The 21,854-nt window shown below is 48.0% G+C and overlaps 1 protein-coding gene and 1 non-coding gene across 3 annotated transcripts in view; one reads left to right on the top strand and one right to left on the bottom strand.

Annotated features, from left to right (window-relative positions):
• Positions 1 to 12,385: 12,385 nt before the first annotated feature.
• Positions 12,386 to 12,523, top strand: LOC119946249. The gene has a single exon (XR_005456357.1). It is a non-coding gene; the product is annotated as a small nucleolar RNA SNORA7 (small nucleolar RNA).
• Positions 12,524 to 15,355: 2,832 nt separating this feature from the next.
• Positions 15,356 to 21,854, bottom strand: part of ARNT2 (aryl hydrocarbon receptor nuclear translocator 2) — a 202,591-nt gene continuing 196,092 nt past the window's right edge. For both annotated transcript variants that reach the window (XM_038767479.1, XM_038767478.1), the window contains exons 18-19: positions 19,987 to 20,111; positions 15,356 to 16,777 (exon numbers count right to left, since the gene is read on the bottom strand). In XM_038767479.1, the coding sequence (XP_038623407.1) occupies positions 16,679 to 16,777; positions 19,987 to 20,111 (224 nt within the window). In that variant the 3' untranslated portion in view covers positions 15,356 to 16,678. The remainder of the gene's footprint in view (positions 16,778 to 19,986; positions 20,112 to 21,854) is intronic.

The raw sequence follows: 21,854 nt of genomic DNA on the forward strand, positions 1-21,854 counted from the left end.
CCTTTTCCTCTCCCCCTCCCCATCCCCCCGCCCTACCTCCTTCCCCTCCCTACAATACTTGTATATATATTTGTACAGATTTATTACTCTATTTATTTTACTTGTACATATGTACTATTCTATTTATTTTGTTAATGATGTGCATATAGCTTTAATTCTATTTGTTCTGACGATTTTGACACCTGTCTACATGTTTTGTTTTGTTGTCTGTCTCCCCCTGCTAGACTGTGAGCCCTTTGTTGGGTAGGGACCGTCTCTATATGTTCCCGACTTGTACTTCCCAAGAGCTTAGTACAGTGCTCTGCACACAGTAAGTGCTCAATAAATACGATTGAATGAATAAACTAATCCCACCTCCCAGCCCCACAACACTTATGTCCATAACCATATTCATTTATATTAATGTCCGTCTCCCCCACTTGATCCGTAAACTCGATGTGGGCTGGGAATACGTCTGTTCTGTTACTCTACTGTACATTCACAAGCACTTAGTACAGTGCTCTGCACACAGTAAACGCTCAATAAATGCGACTGACTGACTCATTGACCGGCTTGGTAGAGTATGACATAACAATATAACAGAGACGTTCCCCGCCAACAAAGAGCTTTAAAGTCAAAAGGGTGGTCTTGAGGTGGATTCCAAGAGGAGTGAGGGGAGGAAGTCTCTCTGTTTCCCAAGATGCGAAGCCTTGGTGGGAACCCAGACAAAGCCCAGTACGGCGGTCAGCACAGGGGTCAGCGAGGAGAGTGTCTCTCAAGGCCCAACTCTACGCCGAGGGGGAGAACACAGGCTTGCGGAAACCACCGCTCCCCCGGCTGTCCTCATCACTCCCCCCGCCCCCCCGATCTTTCCCGACCACCCAGCCGGGACACCTGCTTGGGTCAGCAGGCAGATTGGCGAAACTCTGGAAGTTTGCTAGGACTTCCCAGTTCAGGGGAAGACATGAGGTGAAAATTTTCAAAGTTGAGGAAAGTGGAAAACAATTGTGGTTTGAAACACATTTCCAAAGGAAATGACTCAAGGAAACCAAAACATTACAGAAAAGGCACGAGTCGGGTTACGGGAACTCCTTGAATTCAGGCCCACTGGTCGTCAAGCTGTGCCGGAAGACGAGACCAGCGTCCTGAACCCCTGTATCCCGGGGGGCCTGATTCCTCTCCTCCTTTCCAACTCTTCATCTCCCTCAGCCTTGCCCAGTCTGTCACCCCACCAGGACCACAACCTGTGGAAAAGGGCAAATGAACTTGCAGATTGGCTAGGAGGCAGCGGCTTTATACAGCATGGCTTGGTGGATAGAGCAGGGACTTATAGCTTTACCTATTTCCTCTAACACGGATGCCTCCCCAATCTAGCTTGTTAACTCTGACCTCTTACCTTCACTACGATTTTAAATCACCCCTTAATAATAATAATGATAATACAAAGAGTGATATTTTTAAGCTCTTACTATGTGCCAGGCACCGTACTAAGCGCTGGGTTGGATACAAGCAAATCGGAACGGTCACAGCCCCTGTCCCACGTGGGGCTCACAGTCTCAATCCCCGTTTTATAGATGAGGGAACTGAGGTGCAAGGAAGTGAAGTGATTTGCCCAAGGTCACACATCAGGAAAGTGGTAGTGTCGGGATTAGAACCCTGGTCATTTTACTCCCAGGTTCAGTTACTAGCCACTAGGCCACACTGCTTCTCCTGGAGCTCTAGCCTGGTTATCCAGCTGACACCTCACTCTCAATTTTTTTTTTGTCTATCTCCCCCTTCTAGACTGTGAGCCCGTTGTTGGGTAGGGACCGTCTCTGTATGTTGCCCATTTGTATTTCCCAAACGCTTAGTACAGTGCTCTGCACACAGTAAGCGCTCAATAAATACGACTGACTGAATGAATGAATATATCTAAAAACTGAACTCATCTTTCTTCCAAAATTCTCTACTCCTTAATTTTCCATCACAGTTAATAACACTACCATTCTCCTTATCTCTGAAACCCAGAGTTATGGCATTATCCTTGACTCATTCTTCTCTTTCAACCCCATTTTCAATCTGTGGTCAAATCTCAGTTTTTCTGTGAGAAAGTGTCCAGGGGCTTCCCTGCTTCTAGTCTCTCCTTTCTCCAGTCCACACTTTTTTTTTTAAAGGAATTTGTTAAGCACTTATGTGTCGGGCACTGGGGTAGATACAAGCTAATCAGGTTCAATATAGTCTGAGACTCTCTTGGGGCTCATAGTTTTAATCCCCATCTGAGGCACAGAGTAAATAAGCTGTGTGCCCAGGGTCACACAGCAGACAAGTGGTGGAACAGGATTAGAACCCAGGACCCCTGAATCCCAGGTTCATTTCATTCATTCATTCAAACGAATTTATTGAACGCTTACTGTGTGCAGAACACTGTATTAAGTGCTTGGGAAGTACAAGTCGGCAACATATTCATTCATTCATTCATTCAATCGTATTTACTGAGAGCTTACTGTGTGCAGAGCACTGTACCAAGCGCTTGGGAAGTACAAGTTGGCAACATATAGAGACGGTCCCTACCCAACAATGGGCTCACTCTTTCCATTATGCCACACACACTTCACTTCGGATCATTTTCCTAAAACTTAGTCCTGCACACATAGAGAAGCAGCATGGCTCAGAGGAAAGAACATGGGCTTTGGAGTCACAGGTTGTGGGTTCAAATCCCGGCTCTGCCAGTTGTTAGCTGTGTGACTTTGGGCAAGTCACTTAACTTCTCTGTGCCTCAGTTACCTCATCTGTAAAATAGGGATTAAGAATATGAGCCCCGCCCCCCCCCCCACGCCCCGTGGGACAACTTGATCACCTTGTAACCTCCCCAGCACTTAGAACAGTGCTTTGCACATAGTAAGTGCTTAATAAATGTCATTATTATTATTATTATTATCTCCCTACTCCTCAAAAACCTGTACTCATTGCCCATCCTTCTCTGCATCAAGCAGAAATTTCTGACTTTCGGCATCAAGGCAGTCCATAAATGCTCTGGCTTTTATTGACTTACTCTCTTTTCCCACTTCAATCCAGCTCATACTCTTTGTTCCTCAAGTCAATTTATTCACTATATCCTTTCTTGGTTCTCCTGCCTCTTACATCTTGTTCTTATCAATCAATCAATCAATAGTATTTATTGAGCGCTTACTGTGTGCAGAGCACTGTACTAAGCACTTGGGAAGTACAAGTTGGCAACATATAGAGACGGTACCTACCCAACAGTGGGCTCACAGTCTAGAAGGGGGAGACAGAGAACAAAACAAAACATATTAACAAAATAAAATGAATAGAATAGATATGTACAAGTAAAATAAATAGAGTAATAAATCTGTACAAACATTTATACATATATACAGGTGCTGTGGGGAAGGGAAGAAGGTAAGGTGGGGGGGATGGAGGGGGGAGGAGGGAGAGAGGAAGGAGGGGGCTCAGTCTGGGCCCCCTCCTCCCCATCCCCCCAACCCTGCCTCCTTCCCCTCCCCACAGCACCTGTATATATGTTTGTACAGATTTATTACTCTATTGATTTTACTTGTACATATTTACTATTCTACTTATTTTGTTAATGATGTGCATTTAGCTTTAATTCTATTTGTTCTGATGGACTTGACACCTGCCCACATGTTTTGTTTTGTTGTCTGTCTCCTCCTTCTAGGCTGTGAGCCCATTGTTGGGTAGGGACCGTCTCTATATGTTGCCAACTTGTACTTCCCAAGCGCTTAGTTCGGTGCTCTGCACACAGTAAGTGCTTAATAAATACTATTGAATGAATGAATGAATGAATGCTGTGTCACCTTGGTCAACTCACTTCACTTCTCTGGGTCTGTAAAATGGGGATTAAAACTGTGAGCCCTATGTGGGGCTGTGTCCACCCTGATTTCTTTTATCTGCTTCAGGGTTTAGCACAGCGCCTGACATATAGTAAGCACTTAACAAATACCACAATTATCATTATTATTATTATTACAAGCCTAATCCCAACTGGCCCGGGGCCAGGCCAGTGAGAAGAAGTGGTGACCACAAGGGAGACCAGAAGGGGCCGGGGGGGGGGCGGGGGGGGTGATAAATGTGACAGGGGAAGGGACGGATGCAGTCTGATGCAGACGGGGAGGCTGGAGCTGGACACTTGAAAAGACACTTTCTTCTGAAGGGAAGTCAACCGCGTTCATTCTGTTTTTTTAATTGAACACTTCCCATGGGCGGAGCGCTGTACTAAGCGTATGGGAGAGTATGGTACAACAATAAACAGACACATTCCCTGACCACAGCAAGTTTTTCCCACATGATAATGGTCCCGCCTCCCTCCCATTTGTCCCCATCTCGTATCCTGGTTCATCGCTGCAGATTTGAAGCCTCAGTCCTGCCAGAGGGAAGTTAGAGAGGAGATTCATTCATTTATTCAATCAAATTTATTAAGCGCTTACTGTGTGCAGAGCATCGTAATCATCATGATGGCATTTATTAAGCGCTTACTATGTACAAAGCACTGTTCTAAGCACCGGGGAGGTTACAAGGTGATCAGGTTGTCCCGCGGGGGGCTCACAGTCTTCATCCCCATTTTACAGATGAGGTAACTGAGGCTCAGAGAAGTGAAGTGACTTGCCCAAAGTCACACAGCTGATAATTGGCGGAGCTGGAATTTGAACCCATGACCTCTGATCCCAAAGCCTGGGCTCTTTCCACTGAGCCATGCTGCTTCTCTAATAATAATAATAATAACTGTAATAATAATTGTGGTATCTGTTAAGCGCTTACTATATGCCAGTCACTGCCCTAAGCTTGTATCCTCCCCAGCGCTTAGAACAGTGCTTCGCACATAGTAAGCGTTTAAGAAATGCCCTTATTCATTCATTCATTCATTCATTCACTGGGGTGGATACAAGCAAATCGGGTTGAACACAGTCCCTGTCCCACATGGGGCTCACAGTCTCAATCCCCCTTTTACAGATAAGGTAACTGAGGCCCAGAGAAGTGAAGTGACTTGCCCGAGGTCACACAACAGACAAGTGGCGGAGACGGGATTAGAACCCATGACCATCTGACTCCCAAACTAATGCTCTATCCATTTTTCCATGCTGAGAGAAGGAGGCTTGCAGGACAGTCATGATTCTGCTAAAGCATGGTCTAAAGGAAGCGTGGCTCAGTGGAAAAGGTAGGTCAGCGTGGCTCAGTGGAAAAGAGCCCGGGCTTTGGAGTCAGAGGTCGTGGGTTCAAATCCCTGCTCCACCAATTGTCAGCTGTGTGACTTTGGGCAAGTCACTTCACTTCTCTGGGCCTCAGTTACCTCATCTGTAAAATGGGGAAGAAGACTGTGAGCCACCCACGGGACAATGTGATCACCTTGGAAGTTCCCCAGCGCTTAGAACAGTACTTTGCACGTAGTAAGTGCTTAATTAATGCCATCATTATTATTAAAGGATAGAGCATGGGCTTGGGAGTCCGAAGGACCTGGGTTCTAATTCCAGATCTGCCACTTGTCTGCTGTGTGCCTTTGGGCAAGTCACTTTGCTTCTCTGGGCCTCAGTTCCCTCATCTATAAAATGGGGGTTAAGACTGTGAGCCCCATGTGGGACAGGGACTGTATCCAACCTGATTAGCGTGGCTCAGTGGAAAAATCCTGGGCTTTGGAGTCAGAGGGCAGGGGTTCAGATCCTGGCTCCACCAATAGTCAGCTGTGTGACTTTGGGCAAGTCACTTAACTTCTCTGTACCTCAGTTACCTTGTCTGGAAAATGGGGATGAAGACTGTGAGCCCCCCTGTGGGACAACTTGATCACTTTGTAATCTTCCCAGCAATTAGAACAGTGCTTTACACATAGTAAGCGCTTAATAAACACCATTATTATTATTATTATTATTATCCACCACAGCGCTTAGAACAATGACTGGCACATAGTAAGCGCTTAACAAGTACCGTAAAATAAAAAGACCCGGATTCAAATCCTGCCTCAGCAGGAGTTTCTTAGGCCTGGGTGCCCCCCGGCCCCTACTGGGATGGTTAGTCCCCTCTCTGGGGATCCATAGTCCCCTCTCTGGGGATCCATAGTCCCCAGACCCCAACTCAAGCCCCCTCTAGCTCATTGTGGGCAGAGAATGTGTCTATTTTTATATTGTACTCTCTCAAGTGCTTAATACAGTGCCCTATACAAAGTAAGCGCTCAGTAAATACGATTGCCTGACTGACTGATGGACTGAAGCCTGGACGTGATCCTCCGGATGACAGCATCCGGACTAATCTGTTCCCTGGGCAGCACAGGGGCAGGAAAAACCACATCTCTGTGTCCAAGTTGGTTTGGAACAGGAGATCTGTGGGGTCCGTTCCCATCTCCACCCTTTCCTCTCCATCCAAACTGCTGTCACATTAATGCAATCACTCATCCAATCCTGCCTAAATTACTGCATCAGCCTCCTTGCTGACCTACCAACCTCGTGTCTCTCCCCACTCCAGTTCATACGTCACTCTGCTGTCTGGATCATCTTTCTACAGAAACGTTTAGGACGTGTCATCCCGCTCCTCAAAAATCTCCAGTAACATCCACTTCCCTAACAAACAAAAACTCCTATTGGCTTTAAAGCTCTCCATCACCTCACCCCCTCCTACCTCCCCTCGCTTCTCTCCTACCTCCCAGCCCGCAACTTCGCTTCTCTGGTGCTAACCTTCTCTCTGTGCCTCTTTCTCGACGACAACCCCTGAAAATGTCCTGCCTCTGGCCTGGAATGCCCTCCTCCCCTAATCCGACAGGCAACCAATCTCCCCTGCTTCAAAGCCTAATTGAAGGCACATCTCCTCCAAGAGGCCTTCCCAGACTAAGCCCCACTTTTCCTCATCTCCTACTCCTTTCTGCATCACCCTGACCTGCTCCCTTCCCCCCCACCCCCAGCCCCCCGTCCCAGCCCCTAAGCACTTATGTACATATCTGTCATTTTATTCATTTGTATTGATGTCTGTCTCCCCCTCATCTGGACTGTGAGCTCGTTATGGGCAGGGAATATCACTAGTTACTGTTGTATTATACTTTCTCTGCACACGGTAAGCACTCAATAAGTACGATTGAATGAATAAATGAACAAATACCAGAATTATTATTACTCCCATCCGTTGGCCACTGCCCTCCATCCAACACGTCAGCCCTGTTCCTGTCCCCCAAAAGGCAGCCGTAACCCCCTCCCCAGGGACCCTCTCCTAGCCCTCTCACATGCTGTTTGACTATCTCATCCTGACAGTTTCCCAGCTTCAATCAATCAATCAAATTCATTGAGCGCTTACTATGTGCAGAGCACTGTACTAAGCTCTTGGGAGAGGACAATACAATGGAATTAGTAGAGACATTCCCTGCCCATGACAAGCCTGTAGTCTAGAGTCTCGAATCTATAAGTGTACAGTCTACCCGATATTTCCCAAGATCCACCCAATCCTCTGCACCCAAACGGCTATCACTCTGGTCCAAGTTCTTGCTATTCTGTGGCTGGCAGCTTCCTGGTAGTGTTAGTAGTGGCAGCATTTCAGTCGATTAATCAATCAATTGGATTTATTGAGCGCTTACTGTGCACAGAACACTGTACTCAGCGTTTGGGAGAGGACACTAGGAAAGACACCTTTCGTGCCCATAAAGAGCATGCAGTCTTGACGAATTACATTATTATGGGAAGCAGCATGGCATAGTGGATAGAGCAGAAGGTCATGGGTTCTAATCCAGGCTCCTCAACTTGCTTGCTGTGTGACCTTGGGCAAGTCTCTTCACTTCTCTGTGACTCAGTTAGCTCATCTGTAAAATGGGGATTGAGATTGTGAGCCCCACATGGGACAGGGACTGTGTCCACCCTGATTTACTTGTATCCGCCCCAGCGCTTAGTACAGGGCACATAGCAAGAGCTTAACAAATACCATAGTTATTATTATTAAAATTACAGTCTAGAGCATTTATTGTGGTAGACTGAACCTTCCTCCCCCTCACCAACACCAACACACAAATACATACACTCCCCCACACCCACCCCAATCTATAATACATGTTGCTGCATGGATCAACTTTTTGTACTCTCCCTTAGTACAAGGCTTTGCACACAGTAAGCGCTCAATAAATACGATGGAATGAACAAATGAATTAGAGCATCACTTAGCCCACATCTCTCCACGCCTCAAAACACTATATTAGCTTCCCATTTCCCACTGCATCATGCAAGATCCATTGTATATGGCTTTGAGGCTCTCTATGATTTCCGTTTGATATATCATCTCTTTTCACTGTTCCCAGCTGGTTTTCTTCCTTTCTCCCAAGGCAACCACCAACCTGCCCTTTGTTTCTTGACTCTCCAGCCCGCATCTCTTTCCTCATGCTGAATTCGTTTTCCCCAACCCACATCTGACAGGCCATAGCTCTCCCCAGAGCACTCCCACATCCTCCAAAGAGGCTTTCCAGATTAGTTCTCGACCTCTTGTGTCACATCAGTCAATCACTGGTATTTATTGAGTGCTTACTGTGTGCAGAGTACCGTGCCAAGCGTTTGGGAGATTGCAAAATGACAGACACATTCTCTAACCACACCGAGTTTACAGTCCCAGGTAACAGGCACATCTCTACCCCTTACCTATTTATTTGTCCCTTTCTCAGCACTGGTGTATGCATATTTGTTTAACCAAATGTGCAGTCAATCACTTATTTGGATTATTTATTTTGTGAATACTTTCAAATCTGTCTCTGTCCTTGTGGCCCAGGAACATATCTACATATAAACCTGTCTACATGTTTTGTTTTGTTGTCTGTCTCCCCCTTCTAGACTGTGAGCCCGTTGTTGAGTAGGGACCGTCTCTATATGTTGCCAACTTGCAATTCCCAAGTGCTTAGTACAGTGCTCTGCACACAGTAAGCGCTCAATAAATATGATTGAATGAATGAATGAACATATCTTCTGTTGTACTTTCCTAAGCGACTTATGAAACACCCTACTTCTTCATCTCCAACAGATAATTACTCTCTCCATCCTCAAAGCCTTATTGAAAGCATATCTCCTCCCAGAGGCCTTCCCTGACTAAGCCCTCCTTTCCCCTTCTCCCACTCCCTTCAGCATCACCCTGACTTGCTTCCTTTTTTCATCCCCCACCTTCCCAGCCCCACAGCATTTATGTTCATAATTGTAATTTTATTTATACTGATGTCTGTCTCCCCCTCTAGACTGTAGGCTTATTGTGGACAGAGAATGTGTCTGCTGTAGTGTTCTACTGTACTATCCCACGTGCTTGAGACAGTGCTCTGCATACAGTAAGCACTCGATAAATATAACCGACTGACCAAAAAGTGCATTGCACCCAGTGGGCACTCAATAAATATCACTACCACCCTCAACGTCTTCTTCATGGTACAACCTGATTACCTTGTATCTATCCCAGTGCTTAGAAGAGTGCTCGGGATAGAGTAAGGGCTTAACAAATACTATAATGATTATAGTTATTCCCAGAACAGCCTAGAATGGACTCAATCAACCGATCCAAGATCAGGGCTGGAGACCACGTGAGGTTATTGAGTTCCCTCTCCTGCTTCCCTTACTTGTCTTCCCCTCACCACCCGAAAGGCTCCCAGGGAAGGGATTCCCAATCCCTCCTGGAAATCCATTCAGGTACAAGAATTCCACAGTCAGTGGTTCTTTACTCTGAATCTAACCTGAATCACTCCTGCTTCAATTAAAACAAACTCTGTCCTTGGGGACAGGGAGAGAGCTGGAGAATGAGTCCTTTCTCTGCCTGGAAATGTTACACGCTGCTGGGAAGATGGGTGCTACTACAGGGGAATGCCCTCCCTGGCCAACTTATCGGGGAGCCACGGATGGAGAAGATTCCTCCTTCCCTCTCGATAGCAAGAGCGGTCCAAGTTGAAGTCTGCCCAGCTGGGGCCGCTGCCCCCATCTGTTTGTTCATTCATTCATTCATTCATATTTATTGAGCACTTCCTGTGTGCAGGGCTTCATTCATTCATTCATTCATATTTATTGAGCACTTCCTGTGTGCAGGGCACTGTACTAAGTGCTTGGGAAAGTACAATATAGCAATAAATAATAATAATGATGATGATGGTATTTGTTAAGCGCTTACTATGTGCCAAGCACTGTTCTAAGCGCTGTGGGAAATACAAGGTAATCAGGTTGTCCCATGTGAGGCTCACAGTCTTAATCCCCATTTTACAGATGAGGAAACTGAGGCACAGAGAAGTTAAGTGACGTGCCCAAAGTCACACAGTGGATAAGTGGCAGAGCAGGGATTAGAACCCACGGCCTCTGACTCTCAAGCCCAGGCCCTTGCCACTAAGCCACGAGCTCACAGTCTAGAGGAGGTAGACAGATACCAATACGAGAAAACAGACATCAGTAGAAATAAATAAAATGACAGATATATATGTAAGTGTTGTGAGGTGGGGAAAGGGGGGAAGAGCAAAGGGAGAAAGTCAGGGTGATGCGGAAGGGAGTGGGAGACATTGCTGCCGGCAAACTGAATCCCCCAGGCCCCCCATCCTTCCCAATCCCAGACCCTCCGACAATGGCAACCACTCGCGACAGCCAATGACGTTTTTATTGCAATGAAATTTAAAAAGGCAATTATTAGTCCTACATCCACACAACTGGTTCTTGACCATCATTAGTCATAAATATAGAACATCCAGGAAGTACAAAATACGTTTTCTCCACGGCACAATTCACATCCATATGAAGAGCTAAACGAGGCGGCCCCCACGGCGGATGCCAGCCCCAAGGCTTCTGGGATTTTATCCAGCCAAAAGCCAGCCGACCGGTCTGGCCCCGGGCGGTCTGGGAGTCCTGCGATTTGAGGCTTAGAGATGAGCTGAAATCCCTTCAAACCGACCCGACCCCCAAGTGCAGCAGGACCATGTCCAACCTGGTTAGCTTGTGTCTACCCCAGCGCTTAGTATAGTGCCTGGCACATAGTAAGCACTTAACAGATACTATTAAAAAAAAGGAATGTGGGATGACCCAGGCAAGGGAGGAGGGCAGTGGCTAGCTCATCCTCAACAAGACAGCCACCCACAGAGAGAGAGACCAGTGCAGGGCAACCTGCTCCTGAAGCCACCGAAAGTTAAAAGTCAACACTGCAAAATCACCCCCAGGATCTCCCGCCGGACCCCACCAAGAAGGTGACAGGGCTCCCAAGGGACACTGGCCAAATTGGGGGAGAGTTATCTCCGATGTGTCGGTCCTGCTGGGCTTCCCCATCCAACGGCCTCCGGGCTATTTCCAAGACCGCTAAGATGGGATAAACTGCAAACCTGGTTCAGGAGGCAACTGGCCACCGCTCCAAGCAGTCCTTGGGTGCAGGAGTCTCGGACGGAGCCCCGTTCACTGCTGGCATCGGGAGGAAACCAAGGGGGATTGGTGTTCTCTGTCCTGGCCTGCCACATCACGTATGATAGGCTGGGCTTTCCCTGCAGAGCTAACAAAAGTGCTTTCTCTTTCTATGACTTGGGTAGCTAGGACGGATAATCCTAAGAATGGATTATCCAGGGTGTGGATTTCCTGGGCTCAGTGTTTCTGAATCTCCCTTTTCTCGGGCTGCTGCCAAGTGGTGCCCAGAACGGCCGACGGAGATTAGACATATATAGAGTGCGCCTTCATTTTCAAAAATCCCACTACCAGACTGAAACTTGATCTGCCCATTACCCTCCTTGTCAGTCCATCAATGGTATTTATTAAGCACTTAAAGTGTGCAGAGTACTGTACTAAACACTTGGGACACTACAATGCAACGATGTTCAATCGATTAATCCATGGTGTTTATTGAGGGCTTACTACGGGCAGAGCCCTGTACTTAGAGCTTGGGAGAATACAATAGAGTTCAATCTGTGGCATTTATTGAGCTCTTATTATGTGCAGAGCCCAGTACTAAGCGTTTGGGAGAGGACAATGCAATGGAATTAGCAGACACACTCCTGTATCCCCTGCCCACAGTGATCTTACAGTCTAGTCAGGGACTGGGAGTCACGCAGCTGGGGTTTGGTGAGGGGAAAGGCCTAAAATGGATCTTTATTTCCGGCAGGGATTTCTCTTCCATGTGTCAGTACAGTGTACTTTCCCAAGCGCTTAGTACAGTGCTCTCCACCCCGTAAGTGCTCAATAAATATTACCGACTGACTGACTGTGTCCTCCCCGCTCCTCGGGAACCTCTGCGTCAGGGAAATAGGGCAGCCTTGGCAAACGAGGGGCCCAGTTTGGCTGTTTTTAGTTGGTCTTTTCTCTGCGGACCCCCGGGAGAGCCGGGAGGGATGGGGGCCACGAGGAGGGGAGGAGCAACTCTGAAGGGGAATTTTCCTCCCGCTCTAGACTGTAAGCTCACTGTGGGTAGGGAATGTGTCAGTTATACTGTTAGAGTGTACCCTTCCAAGCCCCTCTCGGGATGGCACCTGGAGAGTTTCCAGTCCGTTATCAGTCTCAGCTGTGGGAGGGAGAGTCAAGCAGAGGCCTACCCATTCCATTCCTAGCTCGGGCAGTGGCTAGCGAGTGGAAGACAATCTGCTACAAGCCAAAACTCACCTGTGCCAGGCAGCAGCAGTGCGGGAGGGAGTTGAGGGAGGAGACTCGAGAAGTCAACGGTAAACCACTTCCGCATTTTTTCCCAAGAAAACTCTATGGATCCACTACCAGAACGACTGCAGATGGAGGTGGGGTGTTCTGGGAGAGATGTGTCCATGGAGTCGCCGCTATGGGTCGGAAATGACTCGACAGCATAGGACAAGGCTCTTCCAAGTGCTTAGTAGGGTGCTCTGCACACAGTAAGTGCTCAGTAAATACGATCGACTGACGGAATGGCTGATGGGTCCTGCTCCTAGGCCTTCTAATAATAATAATAATAAGGATGGAATTTGTTAAGCGCTTACTATGTGCAAAGCACTGTTCTAAGCACTGGGGGGGGGGATACAAGGTGATCAGGTTGTCCCACATGGGGCTCACAGTCTTAATCCCTATTTTACAGATGAGGTACCTGAGGCTCAGAGAAGTTAAGTAACTTGCCCAAGGTCACGCAGCAGATATGTGGCGGAGCTGGGATTCGAACCTATGACCTCTGGCTCCAAAGCCCGTGCTCTTTCCACTGAGCCACACTGCTTCCATCCAAGGACCCACACTCCCTGAAACCCACCCACCGCGAGACCCTGCACCTCCTTTCTCCCAGCAACCCGCTAGTTCTGGTTTATAGACACCTCCATTTGTGGGTAAGAAAGCACAGATTACATTGCAAATTTCAAAGACAATTACCTCTTCAGGAAACCAATATCCACAAGCCACCGGAGGTAGGGGGATGGGAGGGCTTGTTCCCACAGTAAGACGATACCTCCCCTTCTACACTGCAAACTCGTTGAAGGCGGGAAATGTGTCTGTTATATTGTCCTAGTGTACTCTCCCAAGCACTTAGCACAGTGCTCTGCACACAGAAACGTTCAATAAATACGATTGAATGAATGATCGCATGACTGAATGAAATTTCAAGAACAATTATCTCTTCAGAGAGCCAACATCCACAGGCTACTCTGGGGAGTTCTATCGAATTCCCCCAAGCACTTAGTACAGTGCTCTGCACACGGTAAGCACTCAATAAATACAATTAAATCCTGGCTCCACCAAGTGTCAGCTGTGGGCAAGTCACTTCTCTGTGCCTCAGTTACCTTATCTGTAAAATGAGGATGAAGTCTGTGAGCCCCACGTGGTAAAACCTGATTACCTGGTAACTACCCCAGCGCTTAGAACAGTGCTTTGCACATAGTAAGCGCTTAACAAATGCCATCATTATTATTATTAACTAAATGAATGAATGAATGAAATGCCAAGCACAATTATCTCTTCAGGCAGGCAGCATCCACGAGCTATTAGAGCAGATTCGGTGCCGTTCTTACAGTGAGATGGGAGCGCCCAATCTCTGATGGGGACTTTTTATGCAACAATCCGGGATCGACACCAGAAACCCTTGCCCAAATCCCACTTGGATCTTGGGATTCCAAAGTGGGTGGGACTTCAGCTCCGCTGCCGCCTTGACCGGGATGAGCTGAGACAATTCCAGCCTGGCATCTCTCCCGATACCCTCTCCACGAGCACTTCTCCCATGATAGGGGTCGGTTGTCCTGTGCCCAATGGGACAACAGCGAAGAATCTGGGTCGAGGGCAGGGCCTCGCTGGTCATCAATAACTGGGGCCTGCAGAGCCTTCCAGGAGACAGAATGCCAGCAGGATCATTTGGCTACTCTTGGGAAGTGGGGCGGGAATGAGGCTTCCAAGCTGGGTCCTGGAGGGAGAGGTCCTGGGGACCCATGACTTTTTCCATAGTTCAGTGTCGGCCGGAAGCAGGCAGAAAGAGACGGTTGCTCACCCAGAGTGGACTCTGGCATTCTCGCCTTGGTCCTGCCCGGGAAACTCTGGTCTGATTCTGGAAGAGCATCCTGATTTCAGAGACCAAAGAGTGTAGCACAGGATGGGGGTCGGGAGAGCGTGGGAGAAGTCACTCAGTGCTCCAGACTGTAAGCTCGTTGTGGGCAGGGAATTTGCCTGTTTATTCTTGTATTGTACTCTCCCAAGCACTTAGTACAGTGCTCTGCACACAGTAAGCTCACAATAAATATGATTGAATGAACAAACGGGAAATCCTTCCAATTCAAAAGCAACTGCCACCAAATTCCTGCAGGGTGGGCAAGGTATCGGGAAGATTTTAAGGATTAGGTTTGACGTTCCTTGGTTGTGTTCAGTTTTTTTTTTAAATGGTACTTGCTAAGCACTTACTATGTGCCAGGCTCTGTTCTAAGAGCTGGGGTTGATAAACAGTTGCACACAGTCCATGACTCACATGGGGCTCAGTCTTAATCCCCATTTTACAGATGAGGAAACTGAGGCTCAGAAAAGCAAAGTGACTTGCCTAAGGTCACACAGTAGATAACTGGAGAAGCAGAGATTAGAACCCAGGTCTTTCTGACTCCCAGGCCAGACGGTTGAGTCCACAAATGACCCCCGTTAGGATCATATCTACTCCCCTCTGCTTCTGATGATGGAAATGCTCCGCATATAGTAAGTGCTTAATAAATACCATTGATTGATTGATTGACATGGCCTTCAAATGTCCCCGTTAAGGGGCCCCACCCTGGGCTCTCACATACCTAGGATCATGCTGACGCGGAGTTCAGGAATGCAGTTAAGAGCTTCCTGACTTTATAATGATGGTATTTGTTAAGCGCTACTATGTGCTAGGCACTGGGGTGGATATAAACAAATTGGGTTGGACACAGTCCCTGTCCTATGTGGGGCTCAAAGTCTCAATCCCTATTTTCCAGATGAGGTCGCTGAGCCACAGAGAAGCAAAGAGACTTGCCCAAGGCCTCACAGCGGACACGTGGCAGAGCAGGGATTAGAACCCATGACCTTCTGACCTCCCAGGCCTGGGTCTATCCACTTTACGGTGTTGCTTCTGAACCAGATGCCCTGGAGATGCCTCGGGCATCAGACGCAGCGCTCCTGGATCTGACCACCGGATACGGACAACGGGATCACCAAGAGGACCACTCTCCCCTTCTAGGCTTTAAACTCATCGTGGGCAGGGAACGTGCCTGTTCATTGCTACATTGTACTCTGCCGAGCACTTAGTACAGTGCTCTGCATACAGTAAGCGCTCAATAAATACGACTAAGTGGAGGAATGCAGATGAGAAATGGCCAGAAGCCAATCGGGGCACAGCGGGTAAGAGTGAGGGTGAAGGTGTTACAGGGTGTCTAGCTAGAGCCTGCATCAAACATCTTCAGGGATAAATTGGCTCCTTAGTCTATCATGATGCTCTCCCCCTACTCTCTGAGGATTCACTCCTTTGAATCCTTGCCTGCTAATCCTGAACGCACTGCCACTAGGGAATTGGGAAAATGTGACTTCCGTCCCCCTGAACGCAAATTATCCAGTTCATGTGGTTTCTGGGCCGGGTGACATAGAATATGTTACCTTGGGGGTCCTTAATAAACCCCTCTTCTCCTTCCCAAACCCTCAGGCTCAACAGCACGGACACTAGGTTACAACGACTCTACCAGGACGGGACAGTCACGACACACAGCACACGTTACACGCAAGGACTACGTCTGCGGCGACCCCCCTACACTCACCAGCGGGGTCTCGGTGGGGCAAAGGGGCTTCGGGTCCATTTTAGGTTTTGATAGTTTCATCTTCCAACTGAGCTAAAAAGGTTCAGCGGGATGCAATCCCCTGCTCCGTCCTCAGAAAGAACGCTGAAAGTCAGCCTTCTCGCTGGATTGTCGGAGCGGGGCGATCTGACCGTCCCTCGGTTAGTTTTGAAAATCGAATGAAAAAGCCCGAAAGTTGTGATTAAGACATGGCTCGCATTCCGATGTCAAAGAGCCAGCGAAAGTGCTTACTTCCGAAGCGCAGAAAAGGAAGAGACCGAGAGAGGAGAGAGATAGACACACAGAGAGAGAGAACATGGCAGCCCAAACCCTGGAGGTCCAGAGCCCCGGCCCCCAGTAGATTCCCGGGGTCTCACATGGACCATCAAAGGCCCCGCAAGATTTCTGCTCGAATGCAAGGAACTGAATTCTAAGCGTGGTTATCCCCTGGCGAGACCCCATGCACGTGGCCCAGCCCCAACCCAGTGGCGAGTGTGGCACCAGGTCTCGGTGTGGATTTGGGTTCGTCTCCAGCAGCTACTCAGAAAACGGGGGGAACATGCCCAGGTCGGCGAAGTCTTCGATGTTGTAATTGCCGGTGCCCTGGGTTGGGTCCCCTGGCATAGGCAGCATATCCTGGTGGAGAGAGAACAACCAAAAGGAAATCCGGATTATTTCCCGAGCCTCCTGAGCTGTGGTGTGTGGTGGTGTGTGTTGGCCTGCCCTGGACCACTAGCTGAGCAGCAGTTTAGCTGGCGATGTCTGAAGGGTTCCCATGAGTTTTTGCGAACAGCCTGCCCTAATAATAATAATAATGGCACTTATTCAACACTTACTATGTGCAAAGCACCGTTCTAAGCACTGCAGAGATTACAAGGTGATCAGGTTGTCCCATGGGGGGCTCTCGGTCTTAATCCCCATTTTACAGATGAGGTAACTGAGGCCCAGAGAAGTTAAGTGACTTGCCCAAAGTCACACAGCTGACAATTGGCAGAGCCGGGATTTGAACCTATGACTTCTGACTCCAAAGCCCAGGCTCTTCTGTGTGCAAACCATTGTAGCACATGGGCGAGTTCAATACGAGAGAGTTGATAGACTGTGTCGCTGCTCTCCAGGAGTTTATAGTCTACAGGGAGTCCACACTCCAGGAGAGAAGAGCAAGGGCCAGAGAGAGATCACACAGTCTGTCTCTCCTGGAGTGTGACTCAGAGCAGCACGAATAGTTCTCTGGTCTCAGGAGTACCTCAGTTTTCCCAGCTGTGGAGTGTGTACAACCACACTTATGTACCGTACAGGGCTGGGTGAGGTTTAACATTTGCAAAGTGCTTTGATCTCCTTGTGGAAGTCGGGAGGGGAAAATCACTCGAGAAACACAAAGCATCACTTCTGATGACTAAGGAAATGGAAAAAGGGAGGCCCAGTTCAAGACTTTTTGCTACCAAAAAGTGGGTAGCACACTCCGGTTGGAACTGCTGCCTCTTCACTCATCACGGGCATCCCCCCATGAACTCCCGTCTCCCTCTCCGAGAACCACCACCGATTGTCAGCCCTGTTCAGTCCAGGAACCAACGCTGGTGGTGAGGAATCTGTCCCTAGGCAAAGACATTGCTGGGGGTAAGGGGGGGAAATGCCACATCCAGGAGCATTCCCTGGTGACAGAGACCTCAGCCAGGGAGAGTTAGAGATCCCCCGTCGCTGAGAGGTTGGTCAAGCAAAAACTCCTCACTCTCAGCTTCAAGGCTGTCCATCCCCTCGCCCCCTCCTACCTCACCTCCCTTCTCTCCTTCTCCAGCCCAGCCCACACCCTCTGCTCCTCTGCCCTAACCTCCTCACTGTACCTCGTTCTCACCCGTCCTGCCGTCGATCCCCAGCCCACGTCCTCCTCCTGGCCTGGAATGCCCTCCCTCCACACATCCGCCAAGCTAGCTCTCTTCCTCCCTTCAGAGCCCTACTGAGAGCTCACCTCCTCCAGGAAGCCTTCCCAGACTGAGCCCCCTTTTCCCTCTCCTCCTCTCCATCCCCCCACCTTGCCTCCTTTCCCTCCCCACAGCACCTGTATATATATTTATACAGATTTATTATTCTATTTATTTTACTTGGACATATTTACTATTCTATTTATTTTGTTAATGATGTGCATTTAGCTTTAATTCTATTTGTTCTGATGACTTGACACCTGTCCACATATTTTGTTTTGTTGTCCATCTCCCCCTTCTAGACTGTGAGCCCGTTGTTGGGTAGGGACCATCTCTACATGTTGCCAACTTGTATTTCCCAAGCGCTTAGTACAGTGCTCTGCACACAGTAAGCACTCAGTAAATACAACTGAATGAATGAATGAATGACCTTTGGGTCCCTGGGAGTTAAGGCTAGCTCGGCACATTTGCCTCGAACTTTCGTCCTGTTTACCTGTGTATGCATATACTTAATTATTTGCTTGGGCCACAACAGTGTAAATACTTTGATATTTGCCTCTTCAATTAAAGTACAAACTCCTTATGGGCAGGAAATGTGTCGCTTCTTGCTTCTGTACCTCCCAAATGCCTAGTACACAGCACTGCACCAAATCCAGTGCTTAGAACAGTGCTTTGCACATAGTAAGCACTTAATAAATGCCATTATTATTATTATTATTATTATTATTATTAAGTGGGTGCTCAATAAAGGCTAGTATTTGGACTACTATGATGGCAACTAGTACTACTATGACTACTAATACTACCAATAATAACTGTGGTGTTTGTTTAGCGCTTAGGTTGGACAGGTTGAACAAAGCCCTTGTTCCACATGGAGCTCACAGTCTCAATCCCCATTTTACAGATGAGGGAACTGAGGCATGGAGAAGTGAAGTGACTTGCCCAAGGTCACACAGCAGGCAAGTGGCAGAGCCAGGTCTAGAATCGTCAACCTCTGGCTCTTTCATTCATTCAATCGCATTTATCGAGCCCTTACTTGGAGGGGGTCAAGGAGAAAATTGGAGGAGAGGAATTTGAGACTCCACTAGGGAAGAAGAAAAAGGAGAAGGAGAAAGAGAAGGTGGAGAAGGAGGAAGAGGAGGAGGAGGAGGAGGAAAAGAAGAAGAAGAAGGAGGAGGAGAAGGAGAAGAAGGAGAAGAAGGAGAGGAAGGAGAGGAAGGAGAAGGAGAAGAAGGAGAAGAAGGAGAGGAAGAAGGAGAGGAAGAAGAAGAAGAAGAAGAAGAAGAAGAAGAAGAAGGAGAAGAAGGAGAAGAAGGAGAAGAAGGAGAAGAAGAAGGGGAAGGAGAAGAAGGAGAAGAAGAAGGGGAAGGAGAAGAAGGAGAAGAAGGAGAAGAAGAAAGGAAGAAGAAGAAGTAGTACTTCTTCTTCTACTACTATTTCTTCTGCCAGGCCCTACTAGACATTTCTGCAGAGTCATACTCTAACACAGACTAGGTACCTTGGGGTCCCTCCGCAACATAGAGACCTGACCCCACTAGGTGGTGAATGAACACTCCTCTAGTGGCCCCATCTCTGCTCCTGATTTCCCCATCCCCTCAATGTCCCCACAGCCCATCCCTCACACATACACTGGTCCTTCAGCCCCATGCCCATGTCCTTCTCATCCTGGATGATTCCGGACCCCCAGACCCTGGGAACCAGGAGGGTGATCCCTAAACCCGGATCCCAGGAACCAGGAGGATGATCCCTAAACGTAGATCCCAGGAGCCAGAAGAATGATCTCTACCCCCAGATCCCATGAGGATGAATCCCTACCCTTAGATCCCAGCAGCCAGGAGGATGATCCCTACCCCCAGATCCCAGGAACCAGGAGGCAGCTTACAGGGAGAGGGACCTCCAGTCCTTCAGGAAATGAAGGATTTGACTTACCTGGAACACTTCTGTCTGGCTGGCTTGCTGGTGGGAGTGCTGGTCACCACTTTGCTGGCTCTGCCACTGGGACCAGACCTCGGATGGCCTTCCTTGGAACTGGCCACTCCCCTGGGCTCCTTCAGCTGTAAAATGGGGAGGACAAGATGGCCCCTTAGGTTCATGGAGCAGTTGAGACCACCAAGAAATGCCTTGGATCCTGCCAACTTTACTAATTTTTTTATGGCATTTGTTAAGCTTTTACTATGTGTCAAACACCGTTCTAAGTGCTGGGGCAGGTACAGGTGACTTAGGTCAGACGGTTTTAAGCACTGGGGTAGATACAAGTTAATCAGGTTGGATTCAGTCCCTGTCCCACATGGGGCTCACAGTCTAAACGGGTGGGAGAACAGGTATTGAATCCCCATTTTACAGTTGAGGAAACCGAGGTACAGAGAAGTCAAGTGATGTGCCCAAGGTCCCACAGTCAGCAACTGGCAGAGGTGGGATTAGAACTCAGGTCCTCTGACTCCAAGGCCTGTGCTGTTTCCAGTAGACTGCACTGCTTCCCCGCATAAAAAACGGAGAGCCAGTGTAGGTTGCATGCTGAAACTTCCAATTTATGTTTCTATTTTGCGATGTTGCGGCCAATTTGACCTGTGCTGGGCGACTTTCATTGCAGACAATTGTTTGTTGTTGTTTTTCTTTTTATGGTATTTGTGAAGCGCTTACTATGTGCCACGCACTGTAATAAGCAAGGCTGGTGGATACAAGATAATCAGGTTGGACGCAGTCCACATCCCACTTGGGACTCACAGCCTTAATCCCCATTTCACAGAAGGAACTGAGGTCCAGAGAAGTGAAGTGACTCGCCCAAGATCACACAGCAGCCGAGGGGCAGAGCCACAATTAGAACCCAAGTACTTCTTACTCCCAGGCCCGGGATCTAGCCATTAGGCCACACAGCTTTACTGGCAGTTGGGGAAGCTTGAAGGATCAGGATATTCTGGCTTGATCACAGCAGGTCACATTTTTCCTTTACGAGCAGCCAGGGACCACTAACGTGAAGGAGGAGGGCAGCTGGAATGCTAAGAATTCTCCTCCAAAAAGAATTTTCCTAAACCTAATTAAATTAAACAATTGAAATGCAGTTCAAATACCAGTCTTACAGAGTCACATCCACACTGCAATTTCTGTTAGGGGGGCTTTCAATCCTACTTTACTAAGCTCCACTGCACAGGCCGCATACTCTGACTGTCGTGACAGCCGTGTGCTCAGGAGAATTGGGCATAAACTTTATTTGCTGTCCGCCCCTGAACACATCCTTTCCTGCTTCCTTAATTTGGAAAACCTCCCTATTTTAAAAAAATACCTTTAAAATAAAACTTCTATAATACTATTCATTCTTGGTTTCAGGATCTTGCTAAGAAATTCAATCAGTTTTTAAAGACGTCCCTACCACACATTCCCACTACGTGATAAAGTTCTCCCAAATTAATCCTGTGAGTTTCTCCCTACAGCCCCTTGAACTGACCTTGGACTGCTTGGGGTTAAAAGGTGAGGGTCATATTAGGATATGATCAGCAAATCCATTGGGGGAGGTCTAGAGAAACAGCGAGGTGTAGTGGAAAGAGCAGAGGCCTGGGAAGTGACAAGATCTGGATTCTAGTCCCTCTAGACTGTATGTGCATTACGGGCAGGAAACGTGCCTGCTAATTCTGTGGTATTGTGCACTCTCAAGCGCTTAGTACAGTGCACTAAGTTTACTTAAATTTACTTAAGTTTTTACTCCAGCACATAGTAAGGGCTCAACAACTACAATTAACTGATTGAGTGATTGATTCTAACCCCATCCCTGCTGCTTGCCTGCTAGGTGACTTTTGTGTCCC

The sequence above is a fragment of the Tachyglossus aculeatus genome, chromosome 26 (assembly GCF_015852505.1).
Source record: "Tachyglossus aculeatus isolate mTacAcu1 chromosome 26, mTacAcu1.pri, whole genome shotgun sequence".
In the NCBI taxonomy this organism is placed as follows: Eukaryota; Metazoa; Chordata; class Mammalia; order Monotremata; family Tachyglossidae; genus Tachyglossus; species Tachyglossus aculeatus.